This window comes from Oryzias latipes, chromosome 1 (assembly GCF_053564925.1).
Source record: "Oryzias latipes strain Hd-rR chromosome 1, Olatipes_Hd-rR_3.1".
Taxonomy (NCBI): Eukaryota; Metazoa; Chordata; class Actinopteri; order Beloniformes; family Adrianichthyidae; genus Oryzias; species Oryzias latipes.
In genome coordinates this window covers 9,312,238-9,335,583 of record NC_136237.1, presented here as the reverse complement: position 1 = coordinate 9,335,583, position 23,346 = coordinate 9,312,238, and the positions used below count along the sequence as shown (strand labels likewise).

Sequence of the window (23,346 nt, the reverse complement as noted above, 5' to 3'; positions counted from 1 at the left end):
ATGAACTTGGCAATGATCCAGGCCTCAAAGGTCTTGGGACACACACACCCATGTGCACATGCCCCCCCCCCCCCCCCCCCACACACACACACACACACATGCATCTCTGGTACCTGCTGCCTGTGGCTGGAATGCCGTCTTGGCTCCATTTTGCCCACACATGAAAGAGGATGTGTCAGTGGATCACCTGCGTCAGAGCCAGTTCAGACCAGTTATCCAGGCCGGCCGGAGGAGGCTGGCCTCGCTGTCTCCTTTGGCTCTCTGCCTCTCCTCGTCCTCCTTGTTTTCCAGGCTTTAGTGGAGGAAACAGAGAGAACCCCTAACCTGAGGGCACAAGACAATGCAAAGGAGAGCAAGGAGAAGCAAAGGAGCGTGGGAAGAAAAGTGAGAGAGCAATGAGGTCTGGTTGTAAGCAGGGTGGAAACGTTTAGTTGTTGTTGGCGCTCAACTCTTGATGGGGCAACATGGGCTTAACAGCACAGTAGCTTTTGTGTACTGAAAACATCTCAGCTAACATGAGATTTGTGAAATTTGGATGAAAGAATTTGATGTACATATAGGGCTGCTGCCACATGCACAGGAAAGGCTTGATTTGGTGTCAGTTCTTTGAGCAACCACCAGGCTGAAACTGTATTCTTGGTGTTTCAGAGGTGGAAGTGACGGCTCACCAGCTTTTGCACTAATGTCTGGTTTATGGTTTTACGTTAAGTTCATGTAGCGCTTTTTGTACCGCCACCACTGTGGACGTTCATGCTTTGGCATCACTCTATAATGACACCACCAGTGGTGTCACAATCCAAGCCTCGAGGGCCGGTGTCTTACAGGTTTTCCAACTAACCTGCCATTGAAGCTCCTTATTGGCTTAAGACACCTGATCCAGGTAATTAGCAGCAGATAGGCAGGATTTCTGGAAAACCTGCAGGAGGCCCTCAAGGCTTGGAGTTGGACACCCCTGCACTAAATGGTTGATCTTATGCATCAGTTTACTTATTGTGATTTTTGTGGTTTTCCTCAGCAGCTTTGTCTTTCTACTTCGGCATCAGGTTTTTGGGAATTGTTGGTCCTATTTTGAACTGTCTAAAGAACAAGGGGTTCCTGCAGGTACATGTCACTGAAGCATAAATGTAAATTTGATGTGAGTTTGATCTGATAACTTGCAGATTAACTTTAATGGGACACACTTTACTTTCCAGAAAAAGAGAGAGGAAGATAACCAGAGAGGACATTTTCTGTGTGCCACACGTTAAAACAGTTAAAAATAGAGCTAAATGAGAGGTAAATGTCTTGTTGGTGGAGGGACGGGGGCTTTTGTTAATCAGAGGACTAACGTTACTCTTTTTTTTTTTTTGCCTCATGCCTTTTTACCTGTTCTTGTCTAACATCATTTAAGGCAACAGCGCCCCCTAAATGAGCAGCTGTTGGAACCGCATGTGTTGTCCAGCCTAACTTTTTTAATCTGGAACCGTTTTGGGTTCACACATAGTCAACAGGCAATAATATTGTAAACTTTGACCAGCTCCAAAAAAGAACCAAAAGATCAGAGTCACACTTAAAGCACCAATATAGCTGAACAATGGACTAAGAAAGCATGTTTAAACTCCAGCATTCCTTCGTACTACAGTTTATATCGTTAGAGAAAAATAAAAACAAATATATTACCAACAAAACTGTGGCCATAGTGTTAGCAGATGGGACTGTGCTGCCCAACCTCCCCGTTGATCTCTTGTTCAGCCTGGCTGTGCTTAAATCTAGCAAAAGCACACCAGTGTCAAAGGTTCAAGTTCAGCCAAACATGGTTGGATTTATGCTTTTGTTACTTTATGAAAAATAACAAAACAGATGAAGAAACCTGTAAAAGATTCTTTTGTTATATTAAAACTATCAAAATGAAAACATTAGCTGTTTAACCCGAGGAGAGTACACAGATGTTATGACATCTTGCGCGAGTGGATAAATAGAGTCCTAATATAGAAATCATATGCATGCTGCAGGGCGAACATGGATAATGCATGTTTGCTTGTGTGTGTGTGTTTGTGTGCATGTTTGTGTGTGTGTCTTTGTGAAAATGCAAGTGATCCCATTTGCATGTATTTCACACAAGTTTATTTTCTGGAGAAGGTCCTTCTTCTCATCTTCCCACACCTCTCTCAGCCTTTCAGCGCTCTGCTGTTTCTCAGAAATCTTTTTCACATTGGTGCGGCTGCTTTACTCAGTCAGAGAGTATCATTGCTGTGTGCATGTACGTGTGCATGTGCGTGAGATGATGGCTGTTTTTACAATACCCCCCGCTAATTTGCATATGTATATGTGCAGATTGTATGAAGAGAGCTCTCACACTTAGAGAAGTGAGATGGGGAGGGTGAGGAGGACTGTTGTAAGATTTGTGTGTATGGTTTATGTGTGTGTATTAAATAGGGGGGTCCACGTTTAAGCCCCCCCCACCCCAAGAACCCCAGACAAAGCCGGCCACTGCTCCCAGATGGTAGTCTGCTCTCTCCGGCCATGTGTCTGCAGTGTTTGCCTGTGACACGGACTGTGCCACACAAAGACAGCCTGTGGGATTCATGGAGTGTGAAAGTCGGAGACGGAGGACTTCCACGTCATCCTGTTGGTGCATTTTTGGACTAAACACAGTCCAGTTGTCCCTTTATTTGTCCTTCACAAAGCATTAGAATAAGAAACAGCTAATCACAGACAGACTGATGTATTCAGCAGAAAAGTGGATGCAGGTAGTGGATAGAGGAGGCGAACAAAGATTCATATTTTGGCGACGATGACCCAGAGATGGCTGTGGATGTCTGGTTATTGGGCTCAGCCATTCAGAGCAGACATTAGGATTATTTTCTCCAACTGCCTGCTGGACGGTGAACAGAAAAACTCGGACTGAGTGATGGGAGCACGGAACGACGTTCTGCTTTATAACACTGGCATTTATTCTGCTCTTTACTACTGCAGTTTGGGTCAGATTTCTGTCCATCCTCACTGCGCTGCCGGCCTTTGGATATCTGTCAGCGCAGTGAGGTTTTGGACTTGATGGGTTTTAATGGTAACAATGAAATCAATCCTGCCCCCACTCCTCCTCCACAAGGTTTTTTTGCTAAGACAGGTCTGCGGCGTGTTGAGAAAAGGCTATCTACGCTTTAGACAAACTATAGCTCCCCTGACCTTGGTGTTTGTTTTCCTTTATATCTCCAGACATAAATATGACTCTTGCAGGAGGACAGACAGACAGGCAGGCAGGCAGACAGGTCTCCTCCAATGATTTTAGCTGAATTTAAACAGTCTGTGGACTCAGGCAGGTTTCGGGCCTGAAACCGTCACAAGTATAAACTTAGGTTAGTTGCAATAATGTGTGAATTTTTCGGTGACACCCCCACCCCCCACGCCGCAGTACCTGTCAGACAGGTTCTGTCTCTCTTTCACTAAAGCTGAGCTCTTGTTCTTCTTCATGCCCAGATGGTATTGTGTTATGGTGTTAGAAACCCGATTCCCAGATGAGAGCCTTTTGCCCCTCAGTTCGAAGTTCAGAGATATGTCAGACCTTGATTGAGGCGGGGCTGTTTCTGCCGGGGAGCGGCCTGGCAGGGGCTGCTTGCCATGCTGGACATGCCCTGCTCTCCCTAGGCTCTGGTACTGGAGCGCTCTGCCAAGTTGTGGGGCCAGATTGCCTGTAATAAGCCTGCCATTTCGCTCTCATCATCTGTCAGCGCTCTGGATCCAACTGCACAGTCCAAAGAGGGCTACCACCCCTCAATTAAAAAGGTTAATTTGTCCCCTCACAGCCCCCCCACACCTCCCATCCTCCTGCCTTCCATGTCTTCATTAGTCTGTTCCACTTTTCTCTGATTTTTGGCATCTTTTCTTTTTCTCACTGGTTTTATATGTGACATGTTTTATTTGGCCGGAGGTGGAAAGAAGAAGCAGGTTGAATTTGGTTTGACATTAGAATGTTTTTAATTTGTGTATGTTTGGCATTGACCCATTCAGGCATCAACAAATATAAGAAGAACATGAAAAAATAAAAGTGGGCCCTATTATCACACCGTAAACTGACACGGTCAAAAACCATGGACTTATCTTATTTAGTCTGACTGAAACTTCCCAATCAGACCTGTAGACTCATTCAGATGAATAACATTTGAACTGGATTTTGCAGCTCGAGGGCTGGAGCTGGAGAATGTTGACTGTGTGCCTGTTTGAGTTTGTGAGTGTGGCCACAAACTTGTGACCTGTGTCATTTTCCAGACTGATCAGATGAAAAATTAGGAAAAATTAGTTATGCTTGTTTTTTAAAATGTCTAAATAAGTTCAAACTCTAACTTAAATCCTAGCCAGGTAAACTAGTAATGAATACACTGATCTGACTGGTTTTATCAAGCTGTTTCCCTGGTCTTTGAAAGGATGGTAAAAAGTGGAAAAGTTGAGAACAATGCAGGGAAGTGTCCTTTTTAGCCTTTGTGCATTTAAGCACCAGGCAAACCTTTTTAAAGATACACAGCAGCTCTTTAAACAAGCTATTGTTTTTTTGTTTTTTTTTTTACATGTAACACATTTCTCATGAAATGTGCAGAGGTGTAGGGGAGTTTTCTGGTTGAATCATTAACAGCTATTGTTGGATGGACTGGCTAGCCGCACTATAGCACTGTATTTTCAAAGGTTGATCCGTTTTTTGTTCTGAAACTTAAAAGTCCAGAAAATATGTACCAAAAAGTCATAGCTGTGGCTTTTGGACCCTTCCGCCTCAAAACATCTGTAAAACTGCACCAGTTTACTCTGTGAACACCAGACCCAGCAGCTACTTTTCACATATTCATTGCTTAATGTTTTAAGCAGTTATGCTTGAATAACATTAGGGCTTATGTTCCTAGAATGTTTTTTTTTTACATTAGGGGGGAAACCTACAGTCTTTCTGGTAAAACTGTGTGTAATGTTTTCTGGCTATTCACATCGTTTAGGTTGTTGGACGCTACCATCATACATCACGCAGTTGTGAAGATTTGATTCATGAATTATCTTTTGTTTTGTTTAAATCATTGGATTTTGGAGATGAAAGCAACAAACTGTGGTGCCTGTGATGAAACATGCACATTATTTTAATATTTGAATTTTTCGGCTTTCTGAAAACCAGCTTTTCCAGGTGCTGGGGCAAAACTCAACAACTCTAAATTGCACTGCAGACTAGCAATGGCTCTGACGGACTGCAGAAACAGCTCAGGCACATATAACCCATTATTTGTGTCATTTATGTGAATTTGATGGTGAGAAGAAACTTGACTTTCAGGACTCAGAGGCAGAACGGGTCATTCCTCGGGGACAGCAACCAAACTTGCGCCGTCCTCACTCGCTGGATCCCGCCTCCACTCCGCTAGCCGTGTGCCTATAAGTTCCATCATCTCCAGCGAGTCTGCAAATCTCCTCGTCTGTGATCCACATCATTCTAGCAGATGGAGCGGGGATCTGGTACACACGAGCCGCTATCACCCCACTCCCTGGGTTTCTCTGCTGGGGGTGTGAGGCTTTGACCTTGTCCTGTAACCCCCCCCCCATCTTAAGAGGTTGGAGAAAATGGGCCACTTGAACCTGCATCTCATCCTTTCCGGTATAAGCGGTATAAGTCCCCCTCCCAAGTTTATCTGAGTCAGAGGATCGTGGATGCATCGTGAAGCCACATAGAGCATGATGGAGGAGGCCTGTACAGCTCCGTCAGAGCTTCATCCATACGTCAGGTTAACGTCGCTCTGTGTTCTGACATTTCCTAAATGTTTCTAAATTGCCTGCTTGGTCTCTTTTTAAGTCCAAAAGAAGTCTGGTTATTTGAGTTTTTGCTGAAACTCTTTGGAAGGCCTTTGTCAGAAATGTTATCAGGAAAAAAAAAAGTTTGTCAAAAACACATTTAATCAGGGCTCAGACCGACGGGAGAAAAACAAATTCAGGTCTGTGAGAGCGCATGCTGGACCTGAAGAGACTGATTCATTAGCACATCCTGTCCGTCTCTAATTCAAATGTTTGAAGCCAACATTTATGTCAATAAAACAAAGGTTTAAAGATGAAAATAAAAAAGTATTTTTGCACACAGAATTTGACTCTGCAAGACTGTGAAACAAGAATTGTTGTTTGTTTAGTGAAAATATTCAGGACATGTAACCATGACATAGAATGACTTGTCTTAAGAAATCAGATTGTGATTATAACAATAAATACAATAATTGATCAAAAGAAGGAGAAAAAGGTTGGATTATGAAGTGTTAAAATACTTGATAAAATTCAGTGTTTTTTGTACTGAAACAGCTGTGTCAGCTCATCTGACACATTCTCAACGTAATAAGAGGTTCTTTTTGGTGTTTTGGTAAGCATTTACATAGCTAATGACTTGAACGGATGGACAGGAGGTGATTATGGGGGTGGGGGGGTTATCTGGCTCCCTCACAGACCATTAAGGACTCGTCCTGGACTGGAGAGGATGCTCGGATCCCTCATGCGACACCCACAAACCCCCTCTGGTTTTCACAAAATGCTGCTGTGTGGCTTCAGGGATGGATATTATTAGCATTCTTTTTGCTTCGGCAACAGCAGCGTAGAGCTTTTAGTTCTGGTCTGAGTGGCTGACAGACTCTTGAGTTTGTGCGGCAGATTAAATGACATTTCAGCAGCCTTTTCTCGGGGCCAGCCCATAAAAGTGCACAAAGGAAGCAGCTGCCACTAATGTAATGTAGAAATGGCTGCAGCAGAGTAGAGATGTCCACTACTCTTTTGTTTTGCTTTCTTCACAGCTTTTAAAGCCATTCTTGACACTCGTTGGCACCATCTCACACTTCTCACATAATGTCCTTGTTCTTTCACTTCCATTAAATTCCCATTTCATCATCTGTCCCACTCCAAATTGTACGGACGACGAACAGGTTTGCAGAAACCTCTCTGGCCTGTCTCCAGAGTCTTTGGAGCTCTCCTGTTTTTTTTTTTGAGGCCTGCTCCATATCAGTTGGATATGTATGGAACTAGCTCACAAGAGCTCTGCAGTTTGACCTTGCACAAACAGAGTTCACTTCTCGGAATGCAACACAAGCAGTCCGTTGGGATTGCTGCTCCCGCGACCCCGCTGTCAGCCGAAGGGTTGTCAGCCAATCTTCAGATGACAGGGTGAATCCTGAGAAGACGAGTTCATATTTGCAGGGAGTGGGTGTACATTCCTGTCAGAAGAGCAATTATTGAAGGGACAATAAAGACAAAAGGAGACAGAGACGGGCGACTGCACGAGCGGAGCAAAAATTACTCCTGCTTTAACCTATGTTAAATAACTTTTAGTCATCTCCTCCATCTTCTAATAAACCAACCAGCCATGCTTTCACACAAGTGGCTGATAATGTCATTGTGGGTATTGAAGAGGGATTTAGTTTAAACACATTTCAGTTGACTTTGTGTGCATTTGTGTGAATCTGAGGTTTGACGGCGTGGATCACGCTGTGTACACGTTTGCCTGTGAATAAACCTCTGTCACCAAAGACGCTCAGAACAACCTCTTGTCACTCACATCAGATCGAGAAGCTCGTTTCTTTAAGGTGTTACTTGGTCTGACAGGTGAGGCTCGACGGAGGGATTGCTGCTCTTTGGTTTCATTTGCTCTGCTTTAAAACATTTTAACAGTCCTCTTGTTGCTGAAAATCCCGAAGCTCAAACTAATTTCTACTTATCCTGTGGTTTTTCACAGCTTTCTCTTTATGTTGACTTATTTAAAAAAGATTTATTTTATGTATTCACTATTCTTTATTCAAGCCTTCGTAACGCTCCTTGGTGTTGGTACTGAGATGGTGGCTTATCTGACTCCTTGTTTCCCTTTGTTTTTGTCATGTTTTTACACTGTGGAGCCATTCAGTATCTAAAAACACCAAAGTGAATCTAACAGACAGTCTTGAAAAAAGACACAGCACAAGCAGGTGAACACACAAAAATTGTGTACTGGTCTAACCTTAATGTCCATACACCTCAACCTCAAGACTTTAGCGTAAAAGTCCTCTTTATTTTAATTATATAACATATTCTATGTTTGCTTTGAGTCAGGGCAGAACATAAAACTACAATTAAACTTTATTAGCAACCATCGATGAACAAACGCGTGCTAACGTGCACCCTCATCACTGAGGCTGAGCTACTGCCTGTAGAACCACGGATAGATGCTGGCTTTATGAGCTTCTCGCCTGTCTGCTATTGTCCACCAATTTACTGAGCATTCCCTCAGCGCCACAGACATGGATCACATGAGCTTAGTTAGAAGCAGGGCATCTGCTACAAGAGGAGCTCAGTGCCGTGGTGGCTTGGTTTTTGCTTGGTTCCATCCCAGAACAGAGAAGTGCTGAAGAAACAGCATATGTAGGTCATTTTGGCCCTTTGACCACTTGCTGTGCCATGGCCCTTCCTTTTTCTGTCAAAATGTCTGGAAGGGGCCTAAAACAGGGCCGAACAGGAGGCCATTTTTGCAATTTTTATCAAGTTTTGGCCGAGCGCAGTTTTCTTCTCGATGAATTAGTGATGGGCTGGGACCTGGAGGGTTGGATGAATGGGTGGTGGTGGGTAGTGACAGGGAGGTCTCATATTTTCTGGCTGCATTCTCTGGTTCTTTCTCTTCATACAGGAAGCTGAGCAGAATGAACAGGACATTTCAAAAAAATTGAGACTAAGTTTGTGGCAGAGAAAAACATATTTTTTCGTTTTCAAGCTCCATCTGACCCAGAGAAAGCCCTGGATCTACAGAGTGATTCTTGCTCCTTTCTTAACCACTCGACCACCGTGCGCACAGTCACACACACCAGATGGGACGCGTGTTAAACCCTCAGCTCCGGGCCTCGGGACACTCTTAACACTGCTCCTCTTGTTTGAAAGTGCCATGTCCCCTCACAATGCCTTGGGGCTCCTGTGCATAACGAGCTGCTATGGTTGGCCTGAGCTCACATGCCCTGGTCCTCTCACCCTGAGGTGGTGGGACAGCCTGAAAAATAACTGCGCGTTTAAAACAAGCCTTGTTTGTTGGTTTCTAAATGATAGCCGGGCTTGAGAGCTTCTGAGGCCACTGTGAGCTCGCTTGAACAACAAACAACTTTTTTCCACTTTAGCGCCACAACAGACAGGCAAGCATGCAACTAGAAGGAGGGCAATTCCTATAAATAAATCAAAATATTCTGAAATAAAGAAAAACTGTCTCTAATTTAGATTTTTCTTAAACATGTCCTGTCTGGCAGCTATGAGTCTTTTTTGCAAAAACACATTTTGAGTCACTTCACAACCACTATGGCTTTGGTTGAAGCTATTGTCTAAACTCAGTAAGTCCTGTATATTTTCCTACAGTTGAGCTACCAAGAAGGAAAACTTTGTTCTTTCAAAGAGAGTTTATTGAAGCTTTTGTGACATAATGATGCTTTTCACTCTGTTTGGCTGAGAAACTTAAGTTATTCTTGTCTGTTTGGGTGAAACAGTTTGATCTTCCGAGTGCAGGCAGCATGCCTCTGTCCTTCTTTTATAATATATTATTGTTTAATATAAAAACAATGCAACCAGAAGGGCTTTAGTCTTTTTATTGGAGCGTTTTTGTATCTTATAAAGACTAAATGCCCTCCTTTCATTCAGCGCTTTCATGTTGATTAAGCTGAAATATTGGTGAGTTTCATCATTTATTCCACTCAGAATCAAATGTATTTTAAGCAAATATCTCTGGCACATCTTTACATTCTATATTTATTTTTGCTATTGCACAACTCTTTAGATGCAACAGTTTTTTCTTTGCAAGACAGAAATTAAGATTTCTTTTTTGAAAACAGTATTTATTTTTTTATGGAGGTCACCCCGTATCCATTGGTGTCTGTCAGTGGGACAACAGTGAGCAAACTCTAGAAGAACAGGCAGGCCATGAAAAAGCTTGTCTACTGTATACCCCCTAAAAATGTTAACATATTCTGACCCAAACTTGGTTTGTTTCGTGTGTTTTCTGTGCCTATTTATTTCAAAACAGAATCTGTCTACCAATTGTCCAATTCTTTCTCAACAATATTACCAAAGAAAAGGATCATTGTGGTGAATTTCTTTACCAAAGGGGAAAACATCACATATTACTCACTAAACTTTGCTTAAAATTTACCTTTGGATTTTTGCATGTTTGGACAAAGATGTTTCTGTCACTATAAAGACTTTATTTTTATGGAATACAAATAGAGTCCTAGTCTTTAATGGTTTTATTGTAATGTTCAGTTTTTCAGAAAATTCTTTAAACATTTTTTAAAATAAATTCATAATTTTCTGTAATATTTTTCTGTAATATATGTAAAATATATGTAATATTTATGATCCCGTGATCATAAATCCTGTGATCCTGTGATTTTAACTAACGTTGTTGAGGTTAGTTGTAAATCCGGTCATGAACATCTGCACAGCTCCACAGTAATAAAAGCAGACGGGAATACCTGTTTTCAAGCCTTTGACTAGGGAAAATTTCTGCTCACCTGTGAGTCTGAGGAACATAGAGGAGGAAGAGGAGGAACAGTACGAGATGAGGAGCGCAGAGACTGCCGAGAGCAGTGTGAATGTCCAAGCTGTTAGCGGCTCACAGATGCTTTAAATACAGGTCTGAGATTGCAGATCATTCTCTCACCTTTTGCTCTTCTGTTGTGCACCTTCACTCCAGGCTTTGTCCATAACTCTGTTCCTCCTGGAGTGTAACCTTTTTCTTTGTCAGTTCTGCAGTTTTGCATGAAGTCAGAATCTTTATCGGGATTAACAAGAGTGCAGACGACGAAAATAAATTGATAAACAGTCTTAAAGCTGTGCAGCTGATCACATAAATCCGGTCTTACTTTTAGGACAAAAGGATACTATGGTAAGAGAAATATGAATTACGCATACGAAATGTTTATTGTTTTTTTTAAAGGTGTCAAGTGCAGCTGCTATACATCATTTTAAAGTCTTGAGTGGAAACTGTTGTTAAGTCTGTACATGTTCATATTTTTCTTAATGTCCTAAATCTTGTGTTTATTTTCTCTTTGTGTCTGGCATTGGACCCATTTTTTTTGTTTATTGACTGTCTAATATCTGCTTTTGTGAAGCTGTCAGTTAATGTTTTGCTAAATCCCAGGGTTTCTACGTCACGTTGCTGTCAGTGCCTCAGTCCACCTCCCTCTGATCTTCCTCCTTCCTGTGGCGTTTGTGATGTTCTGTCCATCTCTCTGCATGTCAAGGCGAAGTAAAGAGGAGAGGTCGGACGCGGGGCTTGTGTGCTCCGTTGAAGCCGAATCGCATCTTGGCAAATGGTATGCAGGCTTATAATGCGCTCCACTCGTCCAATGGCTGAGGACGAAGCAGTTCTGACAGTGCTGAATGCCCTGCCCCGGGGGTCTTATCATCCTTCGCCGCTTGCCGGCCTCCCTCCCCTGCTTCTCCTCTCCTGATGCTATCTATCTAGAGATTTATGCAGAAATGTGCAGCTAGTCGACCTCCCAGATCCTCCTTCATCGTTTCTGCAGAGATGCCAGCTTGTCATAAGCTGAGCGGTGCGGAGATGGGGAAGCTGCTTGCCTCATGTCATACGAAGGCAATCTTGTCACAGCCAGTCAAACGCAGATGACGCATTCGGCTCACTGTAAGCTTCATTTAAACAACAGAAGCTATCACACATGTTCTGCTGTTTCCACTCATTTCAATAACAACTTATTGTACGCTTTATTTGCATATTTCACCACGTCCCCACCTCCGTCCGCTGCAGGTTATTGAGACGTATCTTTCTCTGACAGAACCCTTTGACATTTCCCCTCTGGAGTGCTCAGACTCCTCGCCCATCTGGGATATTGCACCTGCTTGATTAAGACATCTTATGTACCTGGACATATGTGCTTACAGAGACACTGGCCTTTTCTGTGATTCCCCTCCTTCATTTAATTCCTCTTCCACTGAGCATTGGCTTTTTTTGATGTCGTTTTGATCTTGTGAGTCAGATCCCAACTCAACAAACAAACTCTGCGGAGGCTTGCATAAGCAATGGTGCGTTTAATTAGACTGCTTAAGCTTAGAGACCCGGAGGTGCTTTCTCTGTACCATTAGAGCCAGCAGGAAAAACAATGGTGCGGCCTCCCACCGTCGCTGGTGAGCAGACAGCAAATTACGATCTCCATCAGAGACACGGCTGGCCCAGCTTACAAGAGAGCCCTCCACAAACAAAACCAAGCGAGCCAGCTTAGTCCAAATGTTGGAGCGGAGGATGAAATGATAGATGTAGAACGGGAGCTGGACGGATTGGTGGGTGGGTGGGTGGGGCACGTCCGGTGCAAACACAGTTCAACCGAGAAAAGCTCAAAGGCAGGATGGTCAGGTATGAAAGCAGGCAGTGCGGCGCATCTAAAGTCAAAATGTTTGCACTTTTTTAAGAAAACAGATCCATTTATCAACCAAGTAATAATTGAGGCTTAATAAGACAACGGAAGTCTCTGCTCCATCACCATCAGTCCAAAAATGCTTTTGGTGACTCAGGATGAGGAAACACCAAGCTGTGAGAGTAACAGCTTCCGTTAATCTCCTGCATGTTCACGTCATCTCGACTTTTTCTCCGTCTTTTCAGCCTCTCTGTCCTGGCTTCATTTCTGCTTGGCAAACTCTACTTCTTGCACCTGGCTTTGTCCCAGAAACAAGTGTTGGTCAAACAAGCCCTTTGTCTTTCTCCAGTCGCTCAACTCACCAAAACAAGCCTGGCCCCGAACAAAGAACCGACTGTATGAGGCTGACTGTGTGGCAGAGGAACACAGATAAACACATCGGAGAAGGGAAAAAGGTCAAGGCCGGTGCGAGGTGTTACTTTTAAATACATGGTTGCAGACAAATACAGCAGATGTATTTCTCCTCAAAGCTTCAGCTGTAACCTAAAATGTGTGTCCAATTCATTTCAACAGCATTAATAGAACGATGATTTAAAAATAAATGTAGGACACTTAAAAAGAACTCTGATGGGAGCAACTGCAGATTCTTCTTCTTCCTCTCCTTAGCTTCTCCTCTCCTCCTGCTTCACCCTTCACCCATGTCCAATCCCTGACTGTGAATACCCTAATGACATAAACAGAGCGGTAATCACATTAACGGCAGTTACAGCTCCTTAAGAGGCACTGTATTGACAACCCTTCATCTTCCCAAAGCGCTCACTCCAACACCTATAAACACTTATGAATATTGGCAACGATCTGCTATTAGCATAATCACTTTCCAGGTGTGCGAGAGTGCTCTCTCCAACCACAGCGACTCCGGAGTTTGGAAAATTGGCCATGACATGCCGTGTCCCCGACTTCTGCTTCTGTGCCTCATCCTCTTCCTTCTCCTCCTAGAGGACCTGTCAGCTAATCCTGTTAGCTCGTTCCTCCATTAGCTAAATGACCAATATGAGTGAAAGCTGCGGGGTCTCACTCAGCAGGCCTGAGCCCAAGACAGGAAATGATCAAGGACGAAACAAAGACAGAAAGTCAAATTAAGTCATCCAACTTCCTAAGGTGTTTAGAAAGTTTGAGCATCTCTGATGTTCTTCAAAGCACATCTCAGTTTTTTAGCTGTTGGTTTATTCATTTTTTGAAGACTGATTGAGAGGTAATGCAGAACTTTTGCTGAGGACAGTCAAAGAGACTCATCACCTTCATCCTGCATCATACCCTCTCTGTAGTTTAATTTGGGTGGGGCCATTATTACCACATTGGACCGGTGCTGACAACGGTGGTGTGAACTCAAACTTCACGTCCTGTTTTTTGACAAGGGGCTGTTTATGACAATTTAATCATACTAGTTCTTGCAGCAGATCAGCAGAATGCAGCTCCTAAATGTGGTCTTCTTGGGAAAAAGGGGGACAAGGAAGTGGGGCGACATGGATGGGTTTCCAGTGTTTGACCATGGAAACAATAAAGGCCATATGTAGCTGAACTTCTTAGTGGAGACGTGCCTGAAGAGACCAGGTCTGGTGCTGCTTCCCTAACAATAGAACAAACTGAGCACATCAATCTGCAGGCTGTGTATACCTGTGTCAAGTTAGTACAGTTGTCTGGGAAGCTGGTATTTATCTGTTGCTCTGAGTGCCGTAATTTCTCTTCTTCCTGGCCTGGGGCTTTGTACATGTGGCCTAGATCATGTTCTCTGCCTGATGGCCATGCAGTGTCCGTTACCATCGTCATAATTGCCTGCTTTGTGCTGCCGTGCGTTGCTTCTCAGGACTTAATAAACCCCGTGTTCTTGTCCTTTAGCTATTTTGTGCTTTGGCTCTTAACATCTTCATATTTCTAAATTGCTCAATTGCTTTTCTGGCAATTGCATGTCTTCCACTCTCTTTCTTTCCTATCCCCTGCAAAGTCCCCGTCTTCAACCCCTGCCATGAAATGGCAGCTAAGAGGTTGTCAGTGTGGTTTCTGCTCTCCGCTGATCCTATTTCAAAGAGACCCGAGGATCCAGCATTAGGCCTGGCTCTCCTGCTCTGCAGCCCTAACTCGCCACAGACTTCAAGTTACTGGAAGGAGGGGAACAGACAGAGAGAGTGGGAGCTTTCTTTTATTCCATTAGACGACAGACTCGTTTGAAAGATCATCCCTCGCACAGTGCTGTGCTCCTCCATACTGAAAAGAAAGAAAAAAACAATACATCAAACGCCTTGTCAAAATGTCTTTCATCCTTTGAATAACTGTCCTTCCATCCCTTTGAGGACGGCTATTAAGGACAATGGCGTGCATATTTGGATTTCTTCTGTGGCGTTGTTGTGAATCTGAGCGTGTTGGACATCAGCACGTTCTCTTCTTGGATGCGAATAACAATTATTATCAGCTTTTGCAGTACCAACACACTTTGTCAAACGTCTGTAGATGGACAAGTGATTGCATTGTTCAAGACTCCAGTCTTTGAAGTGTTGTGCTGCGGCTTTGGCGTCCTACACAAATGTAGTACGTTGTCATTAGGAATGTCCCCTTCACGCTACACTTCTCTCCCTCCTTCGTTCACTTCCCCTTTCTCTTGTCAAGATTTCTTTTTTGTGCTTCGGACGGACACAATGCTCTACCACCCCCCTCGCCATCTTCCTGTCTTGTCCTTCACTATAGCCAAAAAATCCATCTCTGTTCTCCCTCATGCGTATGCACTCTGTGCTCGTGCATTAGGCTGGCGAGAGGAGCGTCCAGGCAGCAAATCAAAGAAAAAGTGTACAGGAGAGTTCAGGTTGTTGCTACCATTTTATGAGTGACGTGGGGCTTTCTACTTCAAGCCGTAAAAACACACACATAATCAGGAAGCGCACATGGAGCCAAAACCAATGTAACGGGCACATTTTATTTGCTCTTATGAGAGAGGGAGCAAAAATGCATGTGGGCAAATGGCTTTTTTATGATGGAAAAATTCCATAGTGGGTCAGAGCCCCTTGCAGGTGGCAGCAATTAACTGTAATTTTTGCAGATTGTAATGATCCATAATTTACCATTATACCCCCTTCCAACTCGTTTCAGTCCAAAAAAAAAAGGATTTGCATGGAGGTCTGATTAGGTGCACATTCTGGGATTTAAGTGAGATTGCTCGGAGGGGGCCACAGCGGCTACGGACACACCAGGTCCAAACTCTTTGCACCACAGCCTCTATTCTCTTCAAAGCATCCGTCTTCTTTTTCCATCCCCTCCATCACCCCACGGTCTCTCTCTGGCGCTGCGGGCGTAAAACATACAGCACTGTCCGTCCACCATCTTAGACCCCCCACCCTCCCCTGTTGCAGCGTGGCAATGGTTCTACACTGTAAGTGTGCAAATGACTTCAATAATGTCACTCAGTGAAAACAAAAAAAGACAAAAAGGGGAGGATGAAAGAGGCAGCCCATTTGAAAGTGGTGGATGCTTCTGATTTTGCATAACTCACTTCTGCTTTCCCCTTCTTCTCCTTTTCACCTGAGAGGATTTAAATAAATCCATAAAGCATGAAATATCAGAAACAGACAAGTAATGCATGCAACGCATTTTCAAAGGATCCTCCCTACCCACCCACACACACACACACACACACACAATTTCCCCCTTTTCAACACCTCTTTTTCTTTGAACGCGTCTTGTAGTTACAAACAGGAGAGGCTATTTATTAGCACGTGACCTTGCATATGTGTTCATCGTTAACGTACAGCTTTGGATGCATGTCCTACTTTAGTCACGATAATTCTGTAAATACGGTCTTGGGGGAGGTTGAGTGTATCTAACGAGATTAGCCCCGTATTTTCAGGCAAATCTCAGGTCAGCGTAGGAGAGCCATTGAAAGTCAATTACTGTTGGCGTCACTCCTCTGCTTCTCAAATGGTTCAGTTTTGCATTGGTGCGATCTCCACATGAAGCAGACTTTCCTGAATAGATTTGTTGAAATTAGAGACCAATTTGATCCTTTTTTACATCTCGGTCCTGATTTATTCTTTCAACTGTTTTTTCAGACAGTCGAGCTAGTTACCTCCTGGGATGCTCTAGTAATAATAAAAATGTAGGTTAAAAAAATTGAAGGATATATATAGTCTTTTATTGTCATGTTTTATCCCCAGAGACTTGCTGTGTTGCCTACAATTATAGTCGGGTAATTCAATCATTTCTTGTTGTGACTGGTTGTAATAAATTGTTTTCTCCGTGTTTCTTTTCTCTTCAGATAAAGAAGAGCCGAGCAGCTACACCTGCACCACGTGCAAGCAGCCCTTCACCAGTGCCTGGTTCCTGCTCCAGCATGCCCAGAACACCCATGGCTTCCGCATCTACCTGGAAAGCGAGCCTGGCAGCCCTCTCACCCCCCGCATGGCTGCAGCTCCAGGCATGGGGGGTGACTGTGCATCATCCCAGCCTCCCCTCCATGCTGTCCAGTTGGCTGATGGCAGCCCTTACAGCCTCCTGAGGATGCCGGGATCTGGGTCTGGCCGCGATTCAGCGTCCACACCTCGTGAGGGCCGCTACCCCAGAACGCCCCCTTTGTTCAGCCCGCCTCCACGGCACCACCTGAGCCCGGATGACCTGGCCTTGGCAACACACCATCCGAGCGCCTTTGACAGGGTGATGAGGCTAAACTCAGTGCCCTTGGACCCCCCCCAGAGCATGGACTTCTCCAGACGTCTGCGCGAGCTGGCTGGAAATGCCTCAGTAGGTTCCCCGCCTCTGTCCCCCAACAAACCCAGCCCTATGCAACGGCTACTGCAGCCATTCCAGCCAGGTTCCAAACCGCCTTTCACAGCTACGCCCCCCCTCTCCACCTCCCAGTCTCCATCTGGCTCTCGCTCCACCCCTAATCCTGCATCCACTTTAGTCCAGCCCGGCACCCCTCTAAAGGCAAAATCTTGTGAGTTCTGCGGGAAGACCTTCAAGTTCCAGAGCAACCTTATTGTGCATCGGCGCAGCCACACTGGGGAAAAGCCGTTTAAGTGCCACCTCTGCAACCACGCCTGCACTCAGGCAAGCAAACTGAAACGCCACATGAAGACGCACTGCCAGAACAAGTCGTCTGCGCTGAATGCCAAGTCAGACGACGGGCTCTCGGCTGCGAGCTCCCCTGAACCTGGAACCAGTGAGCTGCTTGCTAGTGCCACGGACGCTCTGAAGTCTGTGGTGTCCAAGTTTAAGAGTGAAAACAATGGCCTTATGCCTGAAAATGGAGAAGACGATGAAGAGGAGGAGGATGAAGATGAAGAGGAAGAGGAGGAAGAAGAAGAAGAGGAGGAGGAAGAAGATGAGAAAGAAGATATAGAAAATAAGCCAGCAGCTGAGAAAGGAGGAAAGAACGATTACCGCTTCAGCCTGCAGTTAGAAGGAGCACGCCACCACCAGAACAATGAGGCGCTCCACCCCCACCGTCGGACCACGTCCCAGGGGCCCAGTGACGAGGGCTTGGGAGAGGCAGACCAGGCAGATGACGGAGCCCTCACTGCCGTCAACGGACTTGGATCTTTGTCGAATGACAACCTTCCCAGGAAGCTGATGGGTGGGCGAGTAAGTCCAGACCCCCTCAGCCCCCTATCTAAACGCATTAAGGTAGAAAAGGACCTCGACCCCCCCATTACCACCATCCCAAACTCAGAGAATGTCTACTCTCAGTGGTTGGCTTGCTACGCTGCTTCGCGCCAACTCAAGGACCCCTTCGTCCACTTTACAGGTGCGGACTCTCGACAATCGCCCTTCGCCTCCTCGTCTGAGCACTCGTCAGAAAATGGCAGCTTGCGCTTCTCCACTCCACCCGGTGAGCTGGACGGGGAACGGACTGCTTCAGGGCGCAGTGGCACCGGCAGTGGGGCCAGCACTCCCCATGGCGGCAGCGGTAACGGCCGACCCAGCTCGAAGGACGGTCGCCGCAGTGACACCTGCGAGTTTTGCGGCAAAGTGTTTAAGAACTGCAGCAACTTGACGGTGCACCGGCGCAGCCACACCGGAGAGCGGCCGTACAAATGCGAGCTGTGCAGCTATGCATGCGCCCAGAGCTCCAAGCTCACCCGCCATATGAAGACCCACGGACAGATGGGCAAGGACGTGTACAAATGTGAAATCTGCCACATGCCTTTTAGTGTGTACAGCACTCTAGAGAAACACATGAAGAAGTGGCACAGTGAGCGGCCGCTGGCTAATGACATTAAAAGCGAGTAGACACAGAGCAGCTCTCCCTCAGCTGGGAGAGAGAAGACGTCCAGGTCACGGGTGTCAGAACTCAGTGCAGGCCCGCTCTCGTCCCCTTCTGGAGAAAGCTGGATGCATGATCCTTCAACGGGGCAATACTCCTGCATCAGAACTTTTTGAGCCTTTCTATTGTGCAATAATTTACACGTTTTGTATTTTTTGTAACTGGACAGCATGCTCAGCGTGTTTTGGCTACTTTGAGAAAAAAAAAAAGTCCTCATCTGGTGGAGTTGGTTCTGTTGCTGTTCACACATCCAGTTGATGAAAGAAAAAGATTAGCTATGAAATGGAAAGCTGCATACAGGACACACGGTTCCACATATCATGTACAGTTTGTGTTCAAACATAGCTGACAGTGTCATAAACTTCAGAACAAGCAGGGTGAAACGGAAAACTGATCTTTGTAAAAGAGTTTCCATGCAACTGATATATAAAATTTGATTTATCGGACTGCCTATGAAAAATACTTGTTTTTATAAAAAGGAGTACAAAAATGAACAATATGGTGTGAAGTGACAACAAAGAGTGCCTTGGATGTTTTCCCTACATTAGTTAACCCTCTTTTCCTGCTATAAGCTCTGAGTTCCTGCTTAAGTGGATGACGGGACATTTTTGTGCACAACTGAAGTGAGCAGGTCCTTGCATCAAGCACCTGCACCAGGCACGCTGTGGTTTTTTGACTCTTGTCTTTGTGCCCATCTGCCCAACTCATAGGTATTTTTTTTCTTCATGATCACATTATGTTTACTGGCATGCTTCATGCTGAAAAAAGAGGGGCTGGCTTGTGGGATTCAGGTTAGGTGTATTTGGTACAACAAAGGGGTACACTGACAAGTTTTTTTAAACCAACACAAAGCTCTTAATGATCCAGAGTGTTTATTTTCTTTAAAATGTAAAATTTTGCAGATATTCTTTTGTAAGTAGCACAGAATTCTTTATTTCTTTCTGCCAAGTAGGCAGTGAAACCAGCAGTCACTTGAAGACCAGCGCATGGGATTTTCCTGCTGGGTGGAGGGTCAATACTCCTTAAATTCAAGCCTGACAAATAGATGGGTGATGGATTCTGAACTTGCTCTAGACCTGGTTTGGGTAGCTGTATTTTCACTTCTTTTTTTTAAAATCTCCATCCCCTGTAATTGTTGATGATATAGCACTTGTCACTCTGCCTTGGAGTCTGTATCTGTCTCTCTAATCGGAGGTACAGTTGGTTGAGTATAAATTTAGGTCCAGATTTCAGATCTGGAACTACCTACGTGCACTGTTCAATTTTCCCAGTTTACAGTCCAACGCTCAAGGGAAAACTTCTGCTGACAGACAGCGTGGTGATATTGCTTGCAATTAAAAAAACTACAAAAAAAAAAAAGTAAAACTCAAAAATAATAATAAAAAGGAGGAGTTGAAGCAGAAAATAGTTGCCAGCCATGTCTCCTTAGTTTGACTCTTGAAGGTTTAAATGCAGGAACTGCCATAGAAATATCCTGTTTCCAACTATGGAATTACAATACAGAAAATAAAACTTTTACAAATTTCATTTTTAAAAGATAAGTCTTTTATTTTATAAAACTTCAATATTTTTAGGGGAGAAGCTTATTTAAATGGTGTTTTCCTTTTGCTTGGTTGTTTTTCTCTGTCCAGGATCTCTCTGTAAAGAACTGTAATGAACATGTCTCATCCTTTGCCTTTACACAGGTCTTCAGGTTGATCAAATTTTTTGCATCGGGGAGAGATTTATGAGATTTAAATATATAGAAAGAACATAAAACACATAGGAAAATGCACAATCTTGTAAGTTCCTATGGTCAAAACACATTTATGGTCTACTTTTTTCCTGTATTTAGAATGGTATTTGAAATTAATGTTCACTTAGTGTAGGCATTTATAGTATTTATGTTGGAGCCTGTATTTTCAACTGTTTTGCCTGTACTCTTTAAAGGTTTTAATGTACTCATTTTCCGTAGTGAAAAAAATCCCAACAAGCTGCCACCGTATATTTTCTTAATTTGGCAGGATAATATAGTGTGAATAATTTGTCTGTTTCTGGAGATGAAAACGCTGTGGCGTTCCTTGAGGCTGGAAGGTCATGTGATGGCCTCTTTAGGCAGGAGAGACCACACTGAGGTAAAAAGGAGTGGCTGTACATATCTCTTTGATTTTGGTTTTCTAGATTTTTCCCTCCTGCCATTTTATATGCAGTAATACAAGCTATTGTTGGGTTTTTCTCGGTAGCCAACTTTTTACTGTCGTCTATCATGTACCACCTGATAACATTCCGGCTGTTGATTTCTTTGGAAAAAAGGTGTTTGTTTTTTATATGCAATCAGCCCAACATCCACTTTTCTCTGTTTTCCATTGCCAATGAACCATGGTGCTTTATCCTTGGTACATCTCGTATGCCAGGCACATTCTGACCAGAAGAGATGATCACAGCAGATGTCTGGTACATGTTTTCACGCTGAGGTACGCTAAGGTTTTCGCCCCGATCTCCTCCTGTGTTCTGTATTTGCTCTTAAGCTGAACTTGAAGTTGACCTGTTTCACAGGTCCACGTTATTTATTATGCCTACACACACACTCTCTCACACACACACCTGCTCTGTTCAAAACAGAGTGGCAGAAAAAGAAATCGGTTGGGTTTCTTCCCCCCTGATAAATTGTGACGGCTTAATTTCTTTGTTTTATGACCAAAGGTCACCGACCAACGTTTATGAGGTTGACTTAAAGGCCTGTTGTTTCAGTTATGGAGATGCCACTCTATTTTCAACTCTTGTCTGCATTATTCTCTTCACTCAGCAATTTTGTCTTGGAAAAAATAAAAAGTATTGCATACAAATTTGAATCTCTGGCTTCTTTTCTTGCTTTATTACTTTAACTTATCAGTTCCCTGATCTTTAATAGAACAAAAATACTGAAATCTTACACTACAACTTAAGAATATATTTGTCTTACTTTTGTTTGTCCGTTGGATGTAGATTTGACTATTTAATATTATTTTTGCACTATACTATGTAAGTGTGTGACCATTTTCTTCATTTCATCTTTCAGCAGCAGAGGAGTTGGATTTGTTTGTGGTCAAAATAGCTGGTAACTCATGATAAAAATAGAAATATGTTGTAAATATTTTATAATTTTATATTTAGTATTGAGCAGCAATATTTACAATGGAACAATATAAAAAAACCTTGATCGGAAAATAGAAGAAGTCATTCTACTAACAGTAATATGTTCTCATTGGGTTTCACAGCAACTTCTGAAAGGTAATTTAGTTGGAAACAAAATTTGTAAAATTGGAAAATTTGGCATTTTAGACAATAAATCAGATGTTATGAAACTACAAAGTTGGTTTAAGTGCTTACTTTTGCCCTCACTTGATACATTCAATGGTATTGATCACCACTTGTAAGAACAGTTTTTGGCTGCTTTATCCACCAATCATATGGGTCTAAAAGTGCAAATGCTAAAAAGATCTTTGGTAGTGGAAAACCGATATGTTCCATAATGTGCTCATTGTTTGTCAGTCATGCGGGTGGAAGTTCACCTTGATATCTTAGCTTTTGCATCTGCAGTAAACCCCCATCTCTTGTCTGCCTCCCTGTCCTCCCCCCTTCTCTCACCCTCACTCTGGTCTGTTTGTGTGTTTTTTTTTGTTTTTACCACCGCCCTTTATCTCACTTCACGTGTGTCCTCCAGCATTTTTTCGACCGCTCCCTTCCACCCCCCCTACCATCTTTGTTCAGGTACGGGACGCGACGGACCAATTGCTCTGCTTGTCCGAGTCGGCGGCTGTTTGCCTTGCAGGGCCAGATTAAAGTTCACAGATTGAGACGGGTTCTTGCTCCGGCCAGGTGTTGACAGTTGAGATAAAGCAGAGTCAAAGGAAGTGGAGCTGGTTGGAAGGGAGGTAGAGGGGGGGGGAGCTGTTAGTCTGTGTGTGTCCTCGCTCATATACACTCTGCTCTCTTTTGGAGGGGCTGCCCCCACTTACATGTTGAACATTGCTCAAGTTCAATGTCGGTGAAAAAACAATGCCTTGGCCCACAAATGGCACCAATCAACCCTTGCATAGCAGACATACTTTTCCCAAAGCAGACTTGCAGTCCTTGCCTACAGTCTTCCCCTCTTTAGTAGACGTGCGTCCCTCAAGTGAAGAAAGTCACCGCTTTTTAACTGAGAGAGCAGTTTCCAGGAAGTTCTCCTTCTCTGATAGTCTGACTTATGGAGCTGTGCTTTTCTTTGGAGCTGAATTTGTTGAAAGAGTTCCAGCCGGATTTTGCTTCTCAGCTTCCCTGCTTCTGTGTTCTGGAGTTTGCTAAAACTCCAAGGAGGTCTTGTCCTGGAGGGGTCGTCTGCTCTCAAATCCTCCCAAAGCTTCACTCGGCCCTCTGTTCCTTCTGCTTGATGCTTTTGCTGAGTTACTGACAGTTTTTCCTTCCTTGTTTTTCCCAACTTACCTTGGTCCATTCCTCCATTTCTGGCAAACTTTTTCTTGGGATGGAGTCGCACTTACGGGGAAGACTGAAGGGCAGACTGCAGCTCTGCTGCTCTGCAATGAAACTGGAGCCTCGCTTAGGCAGCTATACGAAAGCAGGAATCAGCCAAGCCAGCTGACATCCCACGTCTCACACATATTCTCACTGTATTTCACACACAAGGATCTGAGGATTTCTATTATGGGGTGGAAGGAGGAGAGCTTTGCCTGG

At 44.0% G+C, this 23,346-nt stretch overlaps 1 protein-coding gene across 1 annotated transcript in view; it reads left to right on the top strand.

The window, feature by feature from the left end:
• Positions 1 to 21,479, top strand: part of bcl11ab (BCL11 transcription factor A b) — a 32,463-nt gene extending 10,984 nt beyond the window's left edge. The window contains exon 3 of the mRNA XM_004066248.5: positions 16,648 to 21,479. Within this exon, the coding sequence (XP_004066296.2) occupies positions 16,648 to 18,620 (1,973 nt within the window). The 3' untranslated portion in view covers positions 18,621 to 21,479. The remainder of the gene's footprint in view (positions 1 to 16,647) is intronic.
• Positions 21,480 to 23,346: the final 1,867 nt, after the last annotated feature.